Source organism: Vicugna pacos, chromosome 28 (assembly GCF_048564905.1).
Source record: "Vicugna pacos chromosome 28, VicPac4, whole genome shotgun sequence".
Classification (NCBI taxonomy): domain Eukaryota; kingdom Metazoa; phylum Chordata; class Mammalia; order Artiodactyla; family Camelidae; genus Vicugna; species Vicugna pacos.
In genome coordinates, this window is record NC_133014.1 from 9,922,462 (window position 1) to 9,946,762 (window position 24,301).

General features: G+C 40.8%; 1 protein-coding gene across 1 annotated transcript in view; it reads left to right on the forward strand.

Moving 5' to 3' along the window:
* The window catches only part of ACOXL (acyl-CoA oxidase like), a 247,466-nt gene that overhangs the window by 160,990 nt on the left and 62,175 nt on the right, over positions 1-24,301 (forward strand). The window contains 1 exon segment of the mRNA XM_072951449.1: positions 6,200-6,311. Within this exon segment, the coding sequence (XP_072807550.1) occupies positions 6,200-6,311 (112 nt within the window).

The window sequence follows — 24,301 nt, forward strand, 5'->3', positions numbered from 1 at the left end:
AAAAGGTCTCTCACTGTGACTTTAAATTGCATTTTTCTTATTACTGTCATAGTGGAGCTTACTTTTACACGTCTATTTACCATTTGTGTTTCTTCTTATATGAAATGCCTGTGGTGCCTTTTGCCAATTTCTCTGTTTTTTGGTCTTATTCTTACCGATTTTTGGATGTTACAACTATCTTCTCCAAGTCTATGGCTTGGCTTACATTTTGTTTATGGTATTTTTTTTGATTAACATAAATTCTTAAATTGCAATTGAATTTATCAGTCTTTGCCTTTATATTCCACACTTTCTGTATCTTGTCTACTTTAGGCTCATGATATGCATTTTTTAAAATTTTGAGAGTTTCACTGTTCACATTTAATTTTTGAATCCATCAGAAATTTTTGTCTATGGTGTGAGGAAGGGATCTAATTTTACTTTTTTCTCCCACAGGGATTCTCAGTTGTTTCAGCCCCATTTGCTGAATTGACTGTCTTTTCCCAGTAATCTGGAATGCTCCCTCTGGCATTTATTAAACTTTTGTTTATGTAGGAGTCCATTCTGGGGCTATTTTGTTCCTAGTCTATTTGCATGTTCTTAATCCAACAATACACTGTTTCAATTCCACTCAATTTATAATAGTATAAAAGTATTATGTAATACATATTATATATAACATTATTATATTATATTATTATATCTGAAATATAACTCAGTCCTGTCTGGGTCTTTTGCACATCCATATAAGTTTTAGAGTAAGTTTGTCAAGTTCTTCCAAAAAAAAAAAAACAAACCAAAAAAATCTCCCCAAAAAACTACATACACCAAAAGGGCAAAAACTGCTCAATATCACTAATTATCAGAGAAATGCAAATCAAAACTACAATGAGGCATCACCTCACACCAGTCATTATTAAAAAGTCCACAAATGATAAATGCTAGAGAGGGTGTGGAGAAAAGGGAACCTTCCTATACTGTTGGTGGGAATGTAGTTTAGTGCAGCCATTGTGAAAAACAGAATGGAGACTCCTCAAAAAACTAAAAATAGACTTACCATATGATCCAGCAATCCCACTCCTGGGCATATATCCAGAGGGAACTTTAATTTGAAAAGATACATGCACCCCAATGTTCATAGCAGTGCTATTTACAATAGCCAAGACATAGAAACAACCTAAATGTCCATTGACAGATGACTGGATAAAGAAGTGGTGGTATATTTATACAATGGAATACTACTCAGCCATGAAAAAGCATAAAATAATGCCATTTGCAGCAGCACGGATGGACTTGGAGATAGTTGCCTAAGTGAAGTAAGCCAGAAAAAGAAAGAAAAATGCCATATGATATCATTTGTATGTGGAATATAAAAAAAGGCAAATGAACTTATTTACAAAGCAGAAACAGACTCACAGACATAGAAAACAAACTTATAGTTACTGGGGGGAAAAGGGGTGGGAAGGGCTAAATTGGGAATTCAAGATTTGAAGATACTAACTACTATGTATAAAATAGATAAATAAGTTTCTACTGTATATCATAGAGAACTATATTCAACATCTTGTAGTAACCTATACTGAAATATGAAAACAAATATCTGTATTTATATGTATGGCTGAACTATGATGCTGTACACCAGAAACTGACACAACTTTGTAAACTGACTAGACTCCAATTAAAAAAGAAAAGAAAGATTTTTGGGGTTTCTTCCCATAAACGTCATCTGCAGATAATGATGTTTTGTTTCTTCCTTTCCAGTTATTACTCTTTTTATTCTTTTTTTGGGAGAAGATATTTCATTCCTGGTTTTGAAAAGAATTAGTTTAATATTTCACTATTAAGAATGACACTTGCTGACGTTTCTGATAGACACTTGAATTCCTACAGAAGCTCGATTTATGGTTATTTTCAATGTACTTTTGTCATTATTGGATGATGACCTTTACCGATTTTACCACAAATGATTTTTTTTATCTGTTAAATTATCTTATGATATTTCTTCTTTAACCTATTAATTTGATAAATAACCCTTGTTATTTTGTTATGCTGTATTATCATTTTTATATTTTCCTGGGTTTGACTTGCTCGTGCTATTTTTACAGTTTTTATATACTCACTGGCTATTCTGTCCCCTCTTCTACTTCCCTGGTTTGGATTTATATCAAGTTTCACTGGTCACATCATTTTAGGAGTAGTTTCTTACTCTGTGGAAGAATCTGATGAGTTATTTGAAAACTGTCTGGGCCTGGGTAATATTTAAAATACTGATTGAATAAGTTTAAGGCCATTTAGGCTTTCTCTTCTTGTGTTAGTTTTGGGAAGTGGTATTTTTCTAGGCATGTATCCATTTTGTTTTGAATTTATTGGTGTGAGATGTTTTTCATGCTGTTCTCTAATTAACATTTGCACTTCTGCTAGATGTATAGTTATGTCCCATTTTTCATTCCTAAAAACGATTCCTTGTGCCTTCTCTCTCCTTTGTTGTTGTTGTTTAATCTTACCAGGTATCTGTCTTGTTTATTATTTTTTTCCGAACAACCATCTTTTTCCCCTTGGTTGGTCCTCTGTCATACCTCTGCTTTCTGCTCCTAAGTGTGCTGTCTCCTTTATTCTACTTGTCACGAGCTTATTGTGTTGTTTTCTTTTTCTTTTGTGTATTTTTAAAGTTATTATTTTTATTTGGAGGGAGGTTTTGGTCTTCATAACCCAAACGTATTGAACCAATTTCCAAGGAAATGAATCATTAGAAAGTCTAAACTTACAATCCTGTTGAAAACTTGGGAAACACAGTGAATGATAGCGTGGGCTTTTTTTTATATCTGTTGGCATGAAGAGAAATTGAGAAATCTGTTATCTGTCCTTTTTTCCTTTAAAAAAAAAAAACCCTGCTGCTCAGGTTCCTGTTTATTCAGACTAGTCTATCTTAAAGCTTGAAACATCAGCTCCCACATCTGAGGACTGTTTCACTGAAGTCTCCCTTGGTTTTGTCTCAGTTTGTCCTTTTACGCTCTACAAAGTCAGTGCATCTTTTTAATATTTCCAGCCCTGAATGGGCATTTTATGGTACTGATAGCTTTCCCCACTATTTTTATGTTGGAAAATTTCCAGCGTAGAAGGAGTTGAAAGAACAGTACAATTCCCATCTGAATCAGTTCCATCCATTCAGGAAACGTGGTCCCCAGCTAACTACAAATCATCTGCCCCTCCATTTTTTCGCCAGATAACAGAGCAGGGCTTGTTTCCATCATTTCGAAAGCAAAACAGACGCTCGCCCATATGCAAATCTATATTCCTAGCAAATCTTCCAAGATAGACTTGAGATGTGCCAAAGGCAGTATTCCAATTGTAAATATTTGGAAAGTTCCAGTCCATTTATTTCTTGTCTCGGTTATTAACCTCCAAAACAGTACACTTCTCTCTCCCACACATCCAGGTTTTACTGATTCAGTTTGGCTGTGTTTATCTCAAGTCCCAAAACCTCACTTACTCTAATTTTTATGTATATTAAGAAAAGCCTTTGTCCTTCAACACCTTTCCATACACAGTGTACGAGGCACTTAGCTCTAAGTGTTGATGATGCGGCAGTGACTGGGTTCTCAGCCTTCCCGGAGCGTACAGTCACATTTGACAACTCACAAGAGAAGTACCCAGGAGCAAGTGGGGACACGAGGAAAGATGGGGTGAGAACTCGCTGAACTCCTTCTAAGTAGGCAGCCATTTGTGTGGATGCTCAGAGGCTCCAGGAGACTTGAGGAGGAGGGCAGGGCTTGGCTCTGGGAGGGGCTGGACCTGAATCTGCAAACAGCTCTGTTGTGCCCTTTCTTGTCCTAGGGAGGGTCGCGTCTCTCCCTCCCAAAAGGGGCTGCCACCAGAGCCCTCACCCCCTCATCAGCCCGTGGATCCCTAGGGGGCTGTGGGGGCTGAGGAAAGTCATGATTCGGCATTGGACTTGAATGTTTTGCCTTATGTACTATGGCCATTCTCAAATACTCAGGAAAATTGAAATAATTTTAGGGAACATTCACATACCCACCACTGAGATTCAACTATGAACATGTTACTGTGCTTAGTACATATCACGTATATATCTCCCTTTCAACCCCTCAGCCCACCTTCCATTCATCTTTTCTTTTTTGATGCATTTTATTTTATTTTATTTTAAATTTTTAAAATATATATACATTTATTGAAGTACAGTCAGTTTGCAATGTTATGTCAGTTTCTGGTGTACAGCTCAATGCTTCAGTCATACACAAACATACATATATTCATTTTCATATTCTTTTTCATCATAAATTACTACAAGATATCGAATATAGTTCCCTGCACTAGACAGCATGAACTTGTTGTTTATCTATTCTATATATATCAGTATCTATAAATCTGTAACTCCCAATTTATCCCCTCTCACACCCCTGCCCCTGTGGTAACCATAAGTTTGTTCTCTGTGTCTGAAAGTCTATTTCTGTTTTGCAAATTCAGAATGGCCATCATTCAGAAGTCCACAAAAAACAAATGCTGGAGAGGGTGTGGAGAAAAGAAAACCCTTCTACACTGCTTGTAGGAATGTAGTTTGGTGCAGCCATTTTGGAAAACAGTATGGAGATGCCTCAAAAGACTAAAAGTAGACTTACCATATGATCCAGCAATCCCACTCCTGGGCATATATCCAGAGGGAACCTTAATTCAAAAAGATACATGTACCCCAGTATTCATAGCATCACTATTTACCAAGATATGAAAGCAACCTAAATGTCCATCAGCAGGTGACTGGATAAAGAAGTGGTGGTATATTTATACAATGGAATACTACTCAGCCATGAAAAAGAATAAAACAATGCCATTTGCAGCAACATAGATGGACTTGGAGATTGTCATTCTAAGTGAAATAAGCCAAAAAGAGAAAGAAAAATACCATATGATATCATTTATATGTGGAATCTTAAAAAAAAAGACAAATGAACTTATTTGGGTCTTTTAATGACTTACTTCTCAAGGATGTGGGGAAAAGAGAGGGCAGGGGGTAGCTGAGCTATGCAAAACCCCAAATGTGAACTAACTCCTTAACTGTCTATCTAAGTTCTAAAGACAGAAGCTTTTTGGGGGGTGGGGAGTACAAAATCGGCACAAAAGACAGAGTTGCATGGTGAAAAGCCCCTAGGATTTTGACGAAGACTTGGGTGTCTTGTGTCTGTGTCTAAGTCTCTTAACTCCTCTGTGCCTCAGTTTCCTCATTTGCTGATGGGAAGATGGAAATTACTACCTGCTGAAGAAAGTCACATCTCTGTGGCACACTCTGCCCTGGGCTTGCCCCCACCCCTCTCACAGCCCTCTGGGGCTCCTCTTCTTTTAAATACCAGTGTCCCCGAAGGTAAAACTGAGCTGGGACCTGTTCTGCCTGTGTGCCATCGAGCAAGTTACTGAATTTCGCTGAGCCTCAGATTCTCAAACTGTCCATTGGATAATTATAGTGTCTGTATCATAGAATTATTGAGATTATTGAGTAATTCACAGCAATTCATTATCCATTAATTTATAATATATTTGGGAAATATTATTCATTGCCAAATACTTTGTGACAAATATATTTAATTACTGATATTCATCTGTGATCATTATTATAACAAATGCCCAACAATGTTGAGTAAATTATTGTAAACCTACTTGATGCAAATTATGTGGCTACTAATGAAGAAAGACTGTAAAATACTGAACATTACTTATAATACAATAGTTAAGTGGTACAAACTATTATATATAAAATAAGATACAAGGATATATTGTACAACACAGGGAATCTAGCCAATATTTTATAATAACTATAAACGGAGTATAACCTTTAAAAACTGAATCACTATATTGTACACCTGTCACTTACATAAGATTATATATCAACTATCTTCAATAAAAAAATTTAAGGTAAAGAAAATTGTTTTTTAAAGGTAAAAAATAATAAGTAGAAGAAGCAATAGTCGAATTATCTTTACATCATAAGGACAACCACACAGAGTAACTAGATCCAAGCATGCATCTGAAAAATCCTGAAAAAACACAAATGCAGCAAGTGGGAGGAGCAAGGGGATGATTATGCGTTCTTTCACTACTTATCTGTTGGGAGGAAATTCTTTTTGAAGAAACAATCCCTGTCTGTTTCTTTCAAATGAAATTCTTTGCTGAGGACACAATAATAATGATGATCACTGTGTTTTTCCTTCAGTTTCCTGGCATTTAACGTGGACACAGTCAGCAATCTCGCCTTCCTGTTGAAAGCAGTGAATTTTCGCGAAAGGGTTCTCCAGCGGGGTTTGGTGGCCAGAATTTATTACAAGGTAAGGATACAGTGTGTTGTATTTTCCCCTTTGACATGTGTTTAAGGCACATTCTTGCTGGTGAACTATCTGCGAAATGTAATAGAGGATGAGTCAACATGATTACGAGCTTCTGGAAATGGCTCGAATTCCTACGAGCCTTTTTGCATATGACAGCCTTGCTTGCTTTGCTGGCCCTCATGCTTGTGATTAACCCTTGTGCGCCATCTTTTAGAATGTCACCCGCAAGCATCATCTGGCTGCCATGGGAGTTGATGAGTGGGGTAATTTTTAGCCCTTATTTGAACTGAAGCATCATTGTCTATATAATGAATACAGTGTTTTCTTGAGTGGGGGTGGGAGGGGTGCATCAGGTATATGTAAAAATTAACCATTGGACTAGCCTGAGATGAACTCTGTTTCCTATTAAAATGCCCATGATGCCTCGGCAAAATCATAATACCCGGTGTCAGCACTGATAAAGGGAATTTCCACCAAGTACAGTGCTAAAACGGTTGACTTGAGGAAACACTCCCATCCCAGCAACATCTGTTTCATCTCCTAATCCCAATACGGAATAGACAACAAGACATCAAGAGACGGCTTTACTTCTCCCGCTTTCTGCCTAGATCAGGGGCTCAGGGCTACCATAACCTGAAACCAGACCTCTGTTCCCTGCCTGCAAAGGAATTAGGTTCCAAGAGGGCCCGAACTGGGCCCCATGAAACTCTCCTGCTTCAGTTCATCTCTTGTTATATTGATTTCAAGATCACATCTCCCAGTACAACACAGAACAGGAGGAGGATGAACGGCACGTGGAGATGGGTATTCTCTCCAGAAATACTCTGGGGCAGAGGAGCCCTGGGGGTAGGAATGGTCAGAGCCAGACTGATGAGGACCTGCTGGAAGCTGGGCCAGGTCTGTGCAAATCAGTCCACCCTCCGGTGTAGCCCTGCCAGACGCCGAGGACATATGCTGGTGGGTTTAAGTCACTCCACATTCCCTGCCCTTACCAAACATGGAGCCAGCCAAAATAAGAGCAGGATGCAATCAAAGACAAAGATGTTCTAGTGCACTAGTGAGCAGAATTAACAATGGGCGAAATGGAATCTGAGAACTAGCTCCCCAAGACTATGGAAGTAAAGGGTAAGGATGAAGCGGCAAGAGATGTAACAGACAGAATGAAGATGGTAGAAATCCAGCCTATGGATAAGCAGTATTCCTGAAAATACTGAAACAAAAGGAGTGGAAATAATAATCACAATGTAAAAGTATTTTCCTTAATGTAAAAAAAACCAAAAAACAAAAACCAAGGATTTAATGGGAAAAAAAAATCTATACTTGAAGATAAGCTTGCAAATCTAAAGCGGAGAGCATATATAAGCAACCAAACAGAAAATAATGGTTTACCAACAAATGGAAAAAAAAAATAAAAAAAAACCAAGGCTGACTTCGGTCTTAATTTGTCAGCTTCATGTGGAGTAAGATCTGGTCCTTTAAAGAGAAGACGTTGTGAGCTAAGCATACCATCCCAAACCAAATTGAGGTCGTGAGTACAGCAGTGGAAAGATGTTTTCAGATATCTAAAAAGCAGAAGCCATTTCCCTCCCATGGCCTCTCTCAAAAATCATTCAAAGACCAACTCTCTAGGACATTAAAAAGGATCAAAAGTAATAACTTGAAAATAAGAAAGTCAAGATATAAAAGGATTGGTGGTCCCTGCGAATCAGCCAACCAATAATTACGTGTTTTTAAAAATTAGTTATGAAGTTAAATACAGAAGCTAAAAATGTTTCAGGGAAAAAAACATGAATTATAAAAAAAAAAAACCCTTGAGTCATTGGTTCTATAATAGATTGGGTCAATAATATATTTTAATGTAAGATAAAAATCTAAAGTAAAGTAAACACATGCTCAGTTTCTTACTTTAATTGCAGGGTAGGCAAAAGGAATTGTTTTGTTTGACTTTGATCGTTAGAGAAACATAGATTAAAATGTATGTTTCCTTCAATTAAACGTCGCCATGAGCACTAAAACACAGGATGCTTGCTGTGCAAATCACTACACAAGACACAGCAAAGATAAGTAAGTGACCAGACGCTTGTGCAGAGACGGAGCAAAGGAGATGCATGAGAAGCCATGTTCTTAGAGGCCTCGAAGACCCTCCGGTGCTGTTCCTTCGGATGTGCCTACACCAAGGTTGGAGGGCTGTTTCAAGATTTCCCGCTGCCAGATGCTCCTTGCTTTGAGAATTTCTCCAGGGACTGCTTCTCAAGATCACTTCCTGTTCATTGTGATTTCTGCTTTGTACCTTGTCTAGTTTGTCTAAGTGTGCGTCCCCTCTCCCTGGTCCCCTGGCCTCTGAAGATCGATGATTTGACTTGAACTGCGCTGATCTGGTAATTCCTTGAAAACAACGTTACTGTTACAACATACTCCCTAAATTCAACCCACAGTAAGCCACGGAGAGGCATCTTCTGATCCATTTCCACCCTCGGGGACCATAAACCCCTCCAACTTCCACCTCTCGGAGACGGAGGAGGGCTAGCTGTGAAATGGGTTATAATATGAAATGAAAGAGGTTTCAGTTCTCCTAATAAAAGCATAGGCTCTCATGTTAGGACCCTTCCTTTCCTCTTCCCAGCTTCTGGGAACTCCTGGTAACTTGATGTTCCTTGCCTGGTTGCTACGTCCCTCCAGCCTCTGCTTCTGTCGTCTCATGGCCTTCTCCAGTCTGTGTTCAGTCTGTGTGTCTCTTCCCTCTCCTTTTCTTATAAGGACACCAGTCTTTCTGGATTAAGGCCCACCTTGCTCCAGTATGGTCTCCTCTTGATGACATCTGCAAGGACCCTATTTCCAAACAAGGTCACATTCACAGGTACTGGGGGTTAGTGCTTCAGTACATCTTCTTGGAAGGTACAATTCAACCTATAAGAGTCATTTAAAAAAAAAATGGCTCCAGAGCTAAAACGGAATCCAGAAAACTGTCAGAAATGCATGGTCTAAAAAGAAAGCCCAAGATGTGAGTAAGAAGAAAGAAAGATCAAGGGTGAGTGTGCCGTCAGGGGAAGGCTCTCTGCAGGGGTGGAGGGTGTGCTTCACAGAGCCCCTCAGTCAGTGTAGGGCTTCTAGGATGCTTAAGGGCATTGCCCTCTAGCCTTCTCAACACCCCAGGGGCATCAAAGACATTTGTGGATGTGGCTTTTGTTGAATGGACTGAACCCCCAAAAGATTCTTAGGAGACATGTGAAGTTTTTAAAAGAATTATATCAGCCAAACATTTTTCAGCTTTTGCTGAAAGGCAAAGAGACAGGACAAAATGAATAGAGCCTTTGAGCCGCCAGCCTTCTTCAGGCCGGAAGCCGGCTGAGGAAACGACCCAATCACAAACACGTGCACATTTCAGGATAAGGGCAGGATTCCTCAGAGGGAAGGACCAAGAGCCCAGAGGTGGCGTGAAGAGCCATGGAGAATAAAAACTCCTGGGCATGGGGAGGACTGAATCTTATTCAGGGAACTTCTGATAATTTCTCAGCTGGGTTTCAGAATTTCCGTGGATCACTGACCCCTCTCTTCCAACCATGTTTTTCTTTTCTGATCAAGAGTTTAGCGGTTATCCATTCCTGTCCCAGTAATGTATGTTGGCCATGTGAGGGACGGATAACTCGTCTTTCTAGTTAAAAGCCTTCAAATCAGGAGAAATTGTACTTGAGGGATGGCATGTGAGGAAACTTATCTGCCATCTAGACTGGACTTAGAGGGTGAGCGTCTGGAATTTGGACCAATGCTGTCATGGGGTGGAAGAGAGTTTTGTGGGCCTTGGGAAAGGGTGAGGATGAGCTGTGATGGACAGGGTCCCAGGTGGCCTTCAAGAATCCTGGCGTCCTGAAAGTCACATCCATATACAGTCCCCACGCTGCACTCGGGTTGATCTGTATAACCAGTGGAAGTGGTGGCGTGTCTCTTCTTTTCATCCTAAAAGACGCTGCATTCTACCTTAGTTTCTACCTCTCTCTCTCTTGAATCCCTCACTCTGGGAGAAGCCATGTCATGAGCAGTCCATGTGACAAAGCACTGAAACTTCTTCCAAATCTATGTGAATGAACACGGAAGTGTTTCCTCTCACCCTACTCGAATCTCCAAAGACGCCAAGGCCCGGAGCAGTCAACAGAGTGACTGCAACCTCATGGCAGAGACTGAGTCAGAAGCACCCAATCAAGACACGTCCAGATTCCTATCCCTCAGAAACCATGTCAGATAATAATATTTTTTGTTTCAAGATGCTCAATTTGGAGATAATTTGTTGCATGGCAATGGATGAGTAATATAGTATTGAAAAGCAAAAACTGTTTGAGTTTTGGCATTGAAACACACATTTTTTGAAACAAAATTATGAAGGGAGATTATAGTCTTTAAAAAATTTTTTTAAAACCACTGTTTCCATCTAATAATACAAGGTGACATTTTCTGTATGTCAACAAGAACATGATTCTTTCAATATTCTGATGCTTCTAGTGTTTTGGTTATTGTAGACAGTGCCATAATGAACATTCTTAACAGTGCAATTTTTTGACTTTACATCCGAAGTGTTCTTCACAAACTTTGAACCAAATCATACTTCCCCAATGTCCATGTTTCTCCACACTCATTTCTCTAATACTTTATCTCTCCAGCTTTCTCACTTTTTATCTGGGAGTATATAGTATGAAACTAGATTCTCTCTGGTGCTTATTAAGTATTCAGAACTATTTTCTACTTAAAATTGTTCTCTTCCAGAGAACAAATTGTCCACAAGTGCTGATGTACTTATTTCGAGAAAAGAAAACTTTTACACCCATAAAAATGTGTTTTCTGGTCATAAAAACAAACACACACACATTAGGCACATGGTATGGCAAAGAAATACAAGAGTTTTAGAATCCTACAATTACATTTTACCACTTCTAAGCCTCTGATTCTACTTCTATAAATTTGGGGTGATAAGACTTGGTACGGTACAGATTTGTTGCAAGGGTCAAATAAGATCGAATATGTTTTTTAAAAAAGCATTTTTAGAAATGATAAACCTTGCACTCCTGTTAATGATCTGAGTTATTACCATTAGTGTAACCATTTTAGTAGTCAATTCAATTCAATATTCATTGACCGATACAGTTTTCTAGGGCCAAGCATGAGAAGACTGGAAAGATTATTAAGGTATGCTCCTGCCTTGAGAGAAGTCCACTAGTTTTAGCCCAGGTCAAAATGAAATAAGTGCTAAATTATGACAAAATCTACAAGTTTAGGGAAAAGAATTTTGACGTCTGTGGCTTGCATTTGGGGGTCAGCTTTCTGTTCAGCTAGCGGTATGTCGGCTCATGTCTACTGACATTAATTTGGTGTATCTTATAAAATGACCTGGTCAGCAGTTTGAACATCTGACCCAAGTACAGTCTGACCATTATCTTCGGACAGTGTCCAGAAGTGGGTGATTTCATGTAGAATGCCAAGATCTGGTGAGAAATAACCCCGTGATTTGGTTCAGAATCTTTTAAAGAGGCAAAAACATGAATGGGCTTCTGAAATCTGCCTTTCCATTCAGTTTTTCAGTGATGCTCTTTAATTTTCCCCAAACGCACATTTTACTTTGGAGACACTTGGCCAACAGACATTGGAGAGCCCATCTGCCTCTCGCCCTGGAGGGAGGGCTGAGGGCTGCGAGTTCACTGTCAGAGGTAGAGAGTCAAGGCCACTAGGAAGGAAGGAAGACCTATCATCTGGTGATGCCTTTCTCTCCTCGGTGTAGCCAGAATTTGACTTAAGATGGGACCAGGAAACGTCCTTCTGCGTGCTGGTGGTCATGGAGGGATCCCAGCTTCACAGTTTCCCTTGGAAGCCCCACTTCTCCAGTTTTCTAAAATCACATTGCAAACATCATTCATCAAGGTCACTGCGTCATTTCCTCACGAGTAGGAGAAAAAAAAAAGGCAAGAAAATATTCACTTGGAGAATATTTTATTAAGGACGTCTGTCATTTTGTAGAGAAAATTTACGAACAACAGTGTATACCCTGAGTAACCAATATATTTAACAGATGACTGTTTACTTTCAAGTGTGCATAACAAAAACTGGGCAGGCGGAGAGGTGAGAATATAGATAGGAGGAAAGCCGTCCTGGTTAACCAGGGGTTTTTTCATGTCTGTCTCTCATCACTTGTTATAGTTCCCACTGCACTGGTGGCTCCTCCACTTCAGGGGGCGTCAGAATCACCTGGGAAAGAACGATTTTGAAAGTCAGATTCACGTTGTCCTCCTCCACACCGCAAGGCTGAGTCAAAAAGGAAAAGAGAAGTGGTTAGTAAATGAATGTCACGAAGCATCCTCAAAATCCAGGGGCAGTAAACGAACTTGGGAGCAACTACCCTGAGTTATTTTTTTTTCTCATTCAGAATTTGAGATTTGGTTGGAGAAGAGTTGGTGGAGGCTGAAAAGAAGGTTTTCAGAGATGTAACTTTCCAGAGCTTTCCTTTTAGAGAAGTGACTGTCACTTACAATTTTTATTGTGGTGGTCAGCACAGCTTGACTCTGTGTGTGTGTGTGTGTGTGTGTGTGTGTGTGTGTGTGTGTGTGTGTGTGTGACTTTAAAGCTCTTTCGATCTTTAAAATATAACGAAACCATAGTACTTCTGTAAAGGCTATCTTTCTAACAGATGATGCCAGCTATTTGGTTGTAATTTTAGACGAACTGTTTCTTTGCCCAGGTCACCTGTTTGGCATTTGGATCTTATCTCTGAGTTCTTGTGTGTAGAAAATGCGAGCTGTCTGTGTTGGTGATTGGATGGCACGCGCATGGCTTATGCAGGAGGTCAGGCTGCCGGAATCGGTCACAGGCCTTCAAGAGCGTTGGTCCAGTGGTAGCTGGTAGAGCCAGAGAGGAGCTGGAAAGTGCTACTGCCGATGAAGCCAGAGGGAAAATCTGATCTGCTTTGCTTGTATTTCTCTGAGAGCTTCAGGGTGGAGACAGGGAACAGAGTGCCAGCAGCTGGGTTGTGTTTGTTACATTTTTTTAAAGCCAGTACAGCAGCCCGAATGGCAGATGTTTTACTAAAACTCTCATGGTACAGAAATGCCAAGAGCTTTGGTCCAGAGACAGATCATCAAAGACAGGAAACAAGATTCGAAACCAAATTTCCCGAGTTCATGGTTTGCAGTGATCTTGCATCTTCTAACTCCCATAGTCGAGTTGGGCTGGGAAGGTGACCATGAGGCCAGGGCAACCTGATGGAGGGGACTTTGTGTCTTCAGAACACTGAGCACTGCCCATGCAATGGCCACCTTGTACAAAAGTGCGGCTCCTCTGCTGACTGGTGCTTGAAATTCCTCTGATGGGGAGCATCTTTCCATTTCTCAGAGAGAGATAAAGCTTAAGCTCCTGCAACTCCCAAGAGTGGGGAAGAGTGATGACTTCCCCATCATGGTAAGCTGTACACGGTGCTGACGAAGGGATTAGATGGTGGTCTGGAGAGACTCCAGAGTGGACAGGCAGGAAGATCCAGGGCTGCCCGTGCCTGCCTCCTGGGTACAGTGCTCCTAAAGCTTCGCTTGGTGCTTCCCTCTTTGTTGCTGGGAGCAGGAAATGTTTCTGTTCTGTGATATTTTCCTCTCTCTTCCTCCAGTTCCATTAAACAGAGTTACCACTAGGAGCTGCATTTTCTCTTTTCCCCTTACTCCTAACTTTCTCCATCTTCCTCTCCAAAAGACCACTGAAATTCTCTTCCTAGGGAAACCTATTATGAGTAGGAAATGAAAAGGAGAGAAATAAGGGGAAGTGAAGAGCAGGGAAAAGAAAAGGAAGTTGTGTTCCTGATAAGCACGTGGGTGGTGCAGTCATTGCCTTTGGAGTGTGAGAGCTGGAAGGGTCCATTGGGGAGTTCCAGTCAAACCCACTCATTTACAGGAAGTCAACGAAGGATCAAGAAAGTCAGTGGTTTCTTCCAGGGAACACAATTACCAAGAGCAAAGATGAGACTGATATTTGATTATGTACTATTTTTCCTCAAACTTTCACCCACTATTTTTAGTAATCAACTTATGGACCTTTCTGGAAACAGTCAATACTGTGGTGCTCACCTAATGGGGATTTCCTATTTCCCTCAGTCCTGCTACATTCGATTATTAGAAGCAAGAACTGTCCCTTCTCTTCCAATTGCTTATTTATTCAATTATATCAGTGTGCATTGAGATATTTATTCTATTTTGGGGCTATAATCCAATTCCATTGTTATTTATTTTCTTGTTCAAATTGTTCCAGCTTTGGCCATTGAAAGCTCCTTCAGTTTAGCTATCCCCTGTGTCTCTTTACTATGTCTCCGTTTTGTTTTTTTTTTAGCACTTCCTTGTTTTTTGGTACCACAGAATATTCCAAGCTCATCTTGTATTTTCCCTGCCTGACCTATAATCAACCATTTCTCCAAGAGTCCCTGGTTCCCTTATTGGAGAATGGTATTTAAAGACCAATATCTGGTTCCTGGATGTGCTAACTGCTACTGGAGTGTCACTACTTCTAGGCTTGCTCTGAGCTGGAAAATATATGTAGGTTTACTAACTCACACGTTCTCATACAGATTTGTATGTATGCATATTAGAAACCATGAGTTTATGCTGGTTGTTCTGGATCCAGTCCCAAACCACAAGCCTTCCTTCTTTCCTAGTTGTAACTTCTTTTTCTGATAAAGTAAGAAATTGAGCTTTCATTGTGTTTACTTATTTGATCTTCCCTATTATACACATTAAGTAGTTTCAGTAGTGGTTGCTAAACCATATCTTTGTGAGAAACACATTTATAACTAGAATACAGCATTTTTCTTTGTGAATTTAGCTTACAGTATCTAATCAAAATAGTATTTCCAAAATTTCTACCATCTTTTTCTTCTTCTTCAGTGAGATTATGTTATTCAATTGCAACAGAGTTAAAACTTAAGGAGACAGATATACCATAACAGGTATATTTACCCAACACTATCACTGATTACATTAAATGTAAATGGACTGAATATTCCAGTTAAAAGGCAATTAAATTGTCATAGAGGGTTAAAAATGAGCAAAATCCCATCTATATGCTTTAAAGGTAAAGATCCATTCAAGAAAAAGATACAGCTTGAAACTAGAACATGACAGCCTGAATTAATGTCAGAAAAAGCAAACTTTAAGGTAAGGAGTATTACCAAGGATGAAAAGGGTCATTGCATGAAGATTAAAAGGCTACTTCATCACGAAGACAATAATCTGAAATAGATAAGACAAAATAATACCAACCTTACACAAAACTCTTTCAAAAACCTGTCTAATACTGGTACTGAGAACCTTGTAATAAGTACATTATATAAGAATGTAATGTACATTACAAAGAAAAAATTACAAACCAACATTTTTCATTATATAGACAGATATGTACAATAAAATATTAAAGATTGTACCCAGCAATATATAAAAAAGGAAAATACATCACCAAATGGTATTTATTCCAGGAACGCAAAGTTGATTTAACATTCAAATATCAGTCAGTGAAATTTACAACATTGACAAAATAAGGGAGAAGAAAATTGTACGATTATATAATGCAGAAAATAATTCTGACAACATCCAATATCAGTTCATGATTTTAAAATGTCTTATCAAACTAGAAATAGAAATTAATTTCCTCAATTTTGAAACAGAGCATCTACAGTAAACCTATAGTTAACATCTCTAATGGAGAAACGTTGCACACTTTCCTCCTTAAGGGAGAGAACAAGGTAAGAAGGTCCACTTTTACCACTTCTGTTTGATATTACACTGGAGGTCCTAGCTGTGCAATAAGGCAAGAAAAAAGAAATAAATGACATAAAGATTGTAGGGGAAGAAGTAAGTCTGTCTTAATTTGCAAATGAAACAATTATTTACATAGAAAATATGAAAGAATTTACCAAAAACATCTCCAAACATTACCAGAACTAATAAATCAATACAGGGTTATAGGATGCAATCTGAATGTCCAAAATAAATTTTGTTTTTATATGCTATCAATAAACAATTGGAAAATAAAATGTAAAGTTAAATTAAAGTTACGTCATTAAAAAACATGAAGTCCTTAGGAGTATATTTTATAATAAAAATTCAAACAATGCAAAATCTGTTTGTAGAAAACTATAAAACATTGCAGAAAGTAACTAAAGAAAACTTAAATAAATGGAAATGTATACCGCATTTGTGGTTGGAAGAAAAATCAGTATTGTCATGATGTTCATTCTCCTTAAATTGGTCTGTAGGTTCAACACCATCTCAATCAAAATCACGGCAGGAATTTTTGTAGAAACTCACGAGCTGATTTGACAATTTGTATGAGAATGCAAATAGCCTAAAATAGCAAAAACAACTAGAAAAAAGTTGAAGAAATGTGGAGGCCTTGTATTACCTGATTTCAAAGTTTATGCTAATGCTCCAATAACCCAGACAGTGTGGATTGGCATAAGGATAAACAAACAGATCAATGGAACACTTTAGAGTCCAGAAATTGACCCATACATAGCTGTTCACTTGATTTTTTACAAAGGTATGAAGGAAATTAAATGATGAAAAGGTAATTTTTTTCCCCCAACAAATTGTGCACCCAGCAAACAACTAAATGTCTGAGTGGAAAAGAATGAACTTTGATCTATGCCTCTTATAATACACCAAAATTAATTTGAGATTGATCACAGGCTTAAAGTGAAAGCGAAACTATAAAACTTTCTGAAAAAAACTTAGGAGTTTTGTGGAGTTGGGGTAAACTAAGATGTCTTAGAAGAAAAGATAAAAAACACTCACCATTAAATTAAATACTGATTGACTGGATTTTTTTCACAATTAAAAAAATTATTCTCCAAAAGACACCAGTAAGAAAGCAAAAAGGCAAGCCATGACCTTGGAGAAATTTGCAACATGTGTATCTGACAAAAGACTTTTATCCGGGATACAGAAAGAACTCCTCTAACTCAGTAATAAAAAGACAGAATCTAAGAAAAATTGCACAAAGACTTGAAAGACATTTCACAAAAGAAGATAAAAGAATGGTAATTGAGCACATGAAACTTTGCTCAATGTTATTAGTCATCAGGGAAATAGAAATTAAAACCGCAATGAAATACCACAACATGCCGCCTGAAGTGTGTTACACTGAATGATTGATGACGTTCAATCATGGTGACGGATGGAAAAAGGAGAACTTTCATAATTGCTGTTGGTAGTGTAAAACAGTAATAATCATTCTGGGAATCAGTTTGGCATTTCCTTATAATGTTAAATATATACCTGCCCTAGGACCAGCAATTCCCTCCCTAGGTATTTAGCCAAGAGAAGTGAAAACCTGCTCACAGAAAGACTTGTGCAAGAATGTTTATAGCAGCTTTACTCAATAGTAGCCCCAAAGTGGAAACAACCTGAATGTGCATCAACGTGAGATTGGATAAGCCAGTTGTGTCTTCATGCAACGGAATGGAACTCAGCAATAAAAAGGAACAAACTACTGTTACATGCAACAACCTAAGGGAATTTGACCGACGTTATGTTTAGTGAAGGAAGCCTGAAAAAAAGTGAATAATGTAGTATTTCCAAAATTTCTTCCATTTTTTCCCTCCTTCTTCAGTGAGATTACGTTATTCAGGTGCAACAGAGTTAAGACTTAAGGAGACAGATAAACCAAACAGGATGGAAGACTTTTACCCAACACTGTCACTGATTACATTAAATGTAAATAGACTGAACATTCCAGTTAAAAGGCAATTAAATTGTCATAGAGGGTTAAAAATGAGCAAAACCCCATCTACATGCTTTAAAGGTAAAGATACATTGAAGAAAAAGATGCAGCTTGCAACTTCCACCTTCCCTGAAGGTGATGACGGGTGTGGCCTGAGCACGTTGGTGTCGGGAAGATCATTCTGGCATCAGTGCAGAGAGGGCGACCTTTAAGGTCACAGTAACCATCATCCCAGAAGCACTGGGATCCAGGGGTGGTAGCAGTGAGGGTGAAGGGTGGTCAGTGAGACTTGGGGTAGTTTAATGGGGAGAAAGCTGAAGATGGAGTCAAAGATGGCCCCAGGACTCCTGTTTTGCGTTGGAGAAGAAAGGACTCCATTTCTGGGCACGAAAACACAGAGCCCTAAGGCGTCCAAGTGGCGGTGGGCTCTTTCTCTCTATCCCCATCTCTGTTCATCCCCAAACCCCCATGGGGTGGGTTTTCTGTGTGCTGAATCCCTTGCTGTTCCCTCGCAGCCCCAGGAATGCCTCCCCCAGCTGTCCCGTGGGCCGAGCACCAGCTGAGCTGCTGCAGAGATTCAGGGAACAAAGATCCTGTGGCCCAATTTCTTTCCCGTATTAAATGTACACTATTCTGCCTTATGTCAGCTTTAAGCAGCCACTAAGGGCAGTCAGGTTCCATAACATGGTCTTCAGCTAAATGGGAAGATCGTGTTATTGAAACAAGATCTTTCTTAGCTGACCGGACTCCAGATGCATGCTTTGGGGCCTGTAAAATCTATCTAAAGCCCCCAGATTCCCACCTCCCCCCACTTCTATTCCCCCATCCACCAAAACAGTCAGAAGGAACCTTTAAAATGAGGACCCTGTTAAGAAAGGAGGAAGGCATCAAACGTTTGTTTATTTACGTATCGGTTGAAAATTATCGAAATCGACCTTAGGATCATACGTTGAAATGGACACTCAGTGACCAAAGAGGCTATGTCACCCAGCAATTGTTTTCTATTCCGAAAGGCTGAGTAATTAAGAGCAGACTCCACTGACATGAAAGGGTTCGAGGAGGAGAAATTGGGAAGTGATGTATTCAGTTATAGGGGCAGTTTGCCAAGACCCTGTTGATTTCACGTTCTGACAATTTCAGTCTAGCCTTAGCAGTGAAAAGATTCAGAAACAGGTCAGATCAAACATGTATGACCCCCCTGCCTGTCCCCACGTCTGGAACTCTTGTGTGCATGACAAAAGCAGTCAGGTGTTCACTAGGAAAGGGCTCTGTCTTTGGCGTCTGTTCATAATGCCAGGCCCCAGACCAGAGCTGGGAGGACAGTGCCGGTGGGAGGAGAGAGACAAGGCTGCAGGGATCCCGCCCCGCTGCTGAAACCTGCAGACGCGGTCACTGCTGCCCGGGAGCCCCACACACCTTGCTGCGTGTACTCCTCTACTAAATTCCCTCTTGCTGTTTCTGAATCCAGTGTTATTCCACCCCTTCCCCTCGAATCCATTTGTACTGCCACCACCCAGCTATGAGAAGGGGGCGGGGTCCTTCATGTGCTCACTGGCCCTGGCCACAGTGCTGGTCACGTCCTGCCCTGGTTGGAGCGAGGGCTCCGATGGATGGATGTGCCGGCCTGGTGGGAGACCAGAGCAGGGCATGCAGACCACACAGGGGAAGCGGAGCTGTCGGGAGGCCTCTTGAAACCGGGAGGATGCAGTCGGTGGGGGAGGCAGAGGGCAGCTGGAGAGAAATGTGCATGCGTGATCTGAAGCAGGGGTGGGACTGTGTTCCGAGATCGGACAGTTCGGGGTGGAAGGCGGCTGTGTGTGCGTGTGCACGCGCGCGTGCCTCTGAGTGCATGTTTACTGAGAACCTGCTCCCAGCACTGGCGGGGAGGATTCTGTCTCTGCTGCTGTGGCCCAGACTGACTGTACAGGAGGCCCTGGTGTGAACAGCGAGGGCCGTGTGGGGCCAGGTCTGCGCTAACACAGCTGTGCTGGACAAGCTTTGTTGGCAGCTGGGGACAAGGAGCCCGGCAGACCAGACATCTGTGTTCCCGATCTAGGGACAGTTACTGGACTTTTGTGGGACTCACTGAATACCTTGCCTGCGAGGGCCAGTGCTGCAGGGCTCGTGGGGGGAGAGGTCCCCACTGCGGGCCTCTTCGTTCTGTCACACCGTCTATCATTCTTACGGTGTGTTTCTCTGGGAATCCCAGCCTTGAACCCCAGTGGCTCATGTCCCCAGACAAGGGCTTGTCCACCCCCTCAGCCCTGCAGCCACCTGCCACCTTCTGAGGGAGGGGAGATTCTGGTGCAGAGCTGGGGCTGGCAAGGGTCTGGGGGTGGGTCTGGCGGGGTGGAGCAAAGGGCCTCGGGTTCAAACTCTGACCCAGGCTGTGAGACTGGCATGAACCCCACAGCTGGCTCCCTCACCTGGGGCCCCCAGAGCCAGGACACAGCCCTCTCCAGGGCATTTTGAGAACATTTACTTCTCATAGGAAACAAGCTGCAGCGATAGACATAAGGGTGCCCTCCTGTGTCCTTTTCTCCCATATTTTCATTTTTTGCATATGTAGCAGGATGTTGAGTGAGATTTATTTACCCAGCTCTCCTGGAATTGTAGCTTGGGTTCAAAGCTTAGGGTTAAAGTGTAAAGGAGCCCGCATTTCCTGTTCAGGAAGCCACCAGTGAGCCGCCAGCTGGTGGGCCCGCCACCCTGCTTGTTTCGAGGAGCTAATGGAAGACAGACCAGCACCTGCCCATGGCTGCAGGAAGAGGGTGGTGGCTTTAGGGGAGGGCAGAGTTCAGGGCGAGAGTCTGCTGGTGGCCTCTTCCCAAAGCCGTGCAGAGGAAGCCAAGTTTAATCTAGAAACAAATCCAAAGAGAAAAGAGAGAAGTAACTTGATGGGCAAACACGTGAGAGAAGAGTTGAAAGAGGAAACAGAAAAGACAGGAAGAACAACGCAGGAGAAAAAGACAGAAATACAGACAGGGACATATGATAGGAGAGGAAAAAACCCCGAAATACAACAAAAACAAAACCCAGAAAAATAGGAAAAGTACAGAAACACAGGAAAATCCAGAAAACTGAAAAATATAGAAGCGTGACAAGCGGTGAAGTAAGGTTAGGAAGAAAGAGAGAAAGAACTCATCTAGAGAGAGAAATACAGAAAGATTTTTTAAAAAAGGTATACATAAAAAATACTAGAAGGCAGAGCCAGGTGAGTGTCAGCTGGAGGCGGGGTGAGTCCCGGGAAGCTGGGCCACAGGCTGCACCTCTACAGAGAAGGACAAGAGGAGAAAAAAAACAAAAAGAAAAGACTGGCCTGGACGATTCAGTGTGCACCATTTCCATTGCTTTATGAGGTGGTCATCTGCTGGGCGGGTACAGGGCTTACTCCCTCCAGGACAAGGGGTCACAAGTCTAGGGGAGGGGCTGCTGCGGGCTGTCCTGAGGGGAGAAGCAGAAAGTGAGGGAAAAAATGATCATTTGACTTCCTTTACTTCTCTATAAAATGTTCCAATAACTGCATGTTGTATTGCTCTCCGTATCGGATGGGCATGATTTGAGACCTGTGGTACCTAAGGTGTGCCGTAGCATCCGACATCCTAGCTCAGCGAACATATAAAGGCGTGCACGGTTATTGGTCAGGACTGGACTCTTTTGTTCCATCTGACTTCACCCACCATCCACAGGAAGATTAAAAGGAAGAGGGCAGACTTAAGAGTGAGCACAGAAGACAAATTCAAAGGACATAGCAGGTGGACTTGGGGCTGAGTACACAAGGAGGAAGGCTTAAATACTGTCAAAGACAGAAGTCTGAAGGGTGCAGAAGGAGCTGTCTCCACACGGCTGAAGCAGGGCCCCCACCCTGGCTGCCTTTCTCCTCTGCCACCCTGTTGTGGGTTGAATTGTGTCCCCCCTGCAAGAGATATGTTCAGTCCTAACCCCCAGTACCTGTAAATGTGACCTTACTTGGAAATAGGGTCTTTGCAGATGTAACCCAGTTAAGATGAGGTCGTACTGAAGTTGGGTCCTGGTGTCCTGATAAGAAAAGGAGAGACCTGGAGACAGACACAGAGGAGGATGCTTTGTGAAGATGGAGGTAAACATTAGATATTTGGGTGATTCATTGAGAAGCCAAGGAATGCAAAGATGGCTGGCAACCACCAGAAGCTGGAAGAGGCCAGGAAGGGTCATTGCCTAGGGAGCTGGCCCTGCTGATACCCACATTTTGGACTTCCAGCTTCCAGAACTGTCAGAGAATATATTTCTGTGGTTGTAAGTCGCCAAGATTGTGGGAATTTGTTACAGCACCCCTAGGTAATTAATACAGCTCCTTAGTGTGGCTTTTAACTCTTCTTACACTTACGTGCAAGATAGCTGAGTTCCAAGCAGGAAGACAGGGAAAGGACAAGAGAAGACAGCACCTGCCAGCTCAAGCTCCGTCTTTCATCAGAAAAACAGCAGTTTTTACAGAAGCACCACCCAGTAAACTTCTGCCTACTTTTACTGGCTGTGGGGGTCCCATGTCTAACCCTAGTTGCAAAGGAGTCTGGGGAGGTACTTTCTAAAAATCAACTTTTTACTCTCTCTCTCTCTCTCTCTATGTATACAGTAAAATTCACAATTTCAAGTGTATTATCAATGAGTTTTGACAAATGCATATGGTCCCAGGATTGCCACCACAATAGAGCATTTCCATCGCCCCAAAACATTCCTTCATGCCCCTTTTTTGGCCAGTCTCCTCCCCTGACTCTGACTGATGGAAAACATTTTTCTCTTGCTACAGATTTGCCTTTTTATAATTTAATATAGATGGAATAGCATAGCAGACAGTCTCTTATATCTGGCTTCTGTCACTCAACACAATGCTTTTGAAATCCATCCAAGTCACATTGTGTTCGTTTTTATTGCGGGGTACTGTCCCTTGGTATGGATGCACTTCAGTTTGTTTATCCATTAACCAGTTGGTGGATATATGGATTGATTCCAGTTTTGCTAGTATGAGCAAAGCTTCTCTGAATGTTCTCATGCAAGTCTTTGCGTGGACATATGTTTTCATTTATCTTTTGTAAATATCTAGGAGTGGAATGGCAGGGTTCTATGGTAGGTATATGTTTAACTCTGTAAGAAACTGCCAAACTGTCTTCTAAAGTGGCTGTACCATTGCATTCCCAACAGCCATGACTTTTAGTTGCTGCGCAACCTCATTACTTGTATCACCTGCCTTACTCATTTTAGCCATTCTAATGGGTGTGTGCTGGTGTTTCATTGTGGCCTTGGTTTGCATTTCTCAAATCTTTTTCATGTGTTCATTTGCCATTCATTTGTATTCTTTGGTGAAGTGTCTCTTCAAATTTTTTTTTTGCCTGTTTGTTTAACTGGATTTTATTTTCTTACTATTGAATTGAAAGCTGTCTCTATAAATTTTATGTGGAAGTCCATTATTATATCTGTGATTCATAAATATCTTCCTCTTAATCCATTTACCCACTTTTTCATTTTCTTAACAGTGTCAGAAAGAGCAGATTTTTAATTTTGATGAAAATTCAACTTTTTTGTGTCTTGTATTATGAAATCTTTGCCTAACCCAACTTCACTAAAATGTTCTCATGTAGTTCCTCCTCAAGTTTGTAGATTTAACTCTTACACTTAAGTTTATGAACTACTTTGAGTTAACTTTTGTATATGGTATGAAGTAATGGCTGAGATTCATTTATTTGTTTTTGCATGTGGATGTTCAGTTGTTCCAGCAAACAAACTGTTTGCTAGCAAACTGTTTTAGTTGGAGGGGAAAAAAAAACTGTTTTATCTGTTGACAAGACTGTTTTTCCCCATTCAGTTTCCTTGGTGCCTTTGCTGAAAATCAGTTGACCGTACACATGTGGCTCTATTTCTGGACTTTCATCTTTTTTCCATCCATCTACATTTCATTCTTACCCCAATACCATACTGTTGTGTTTATTGTCCCTTCATAGTAAGTCTTGAAACCAGTTAGTGTGACTCCTCCACCTTTTTTTTCGTCAAAATTATTTTGACTGTTCTAGGTCCTCTGTATTTCCGTATGTTTTATACAAAGCTTGTCCACTTCTACCAAAAAAAAAAAATCCACTGGGATTTTGATTGACATTGTGTTGAATATATAGACCAATGTGAGAAGTGACATCTTAGCAATATAGGATTTTCTGACCCACAAACATAGACTATCTCTCCTTTATTTAGATTCTCCTTTTTTTTAAACATCTTTATTGTGGTATGGTTCC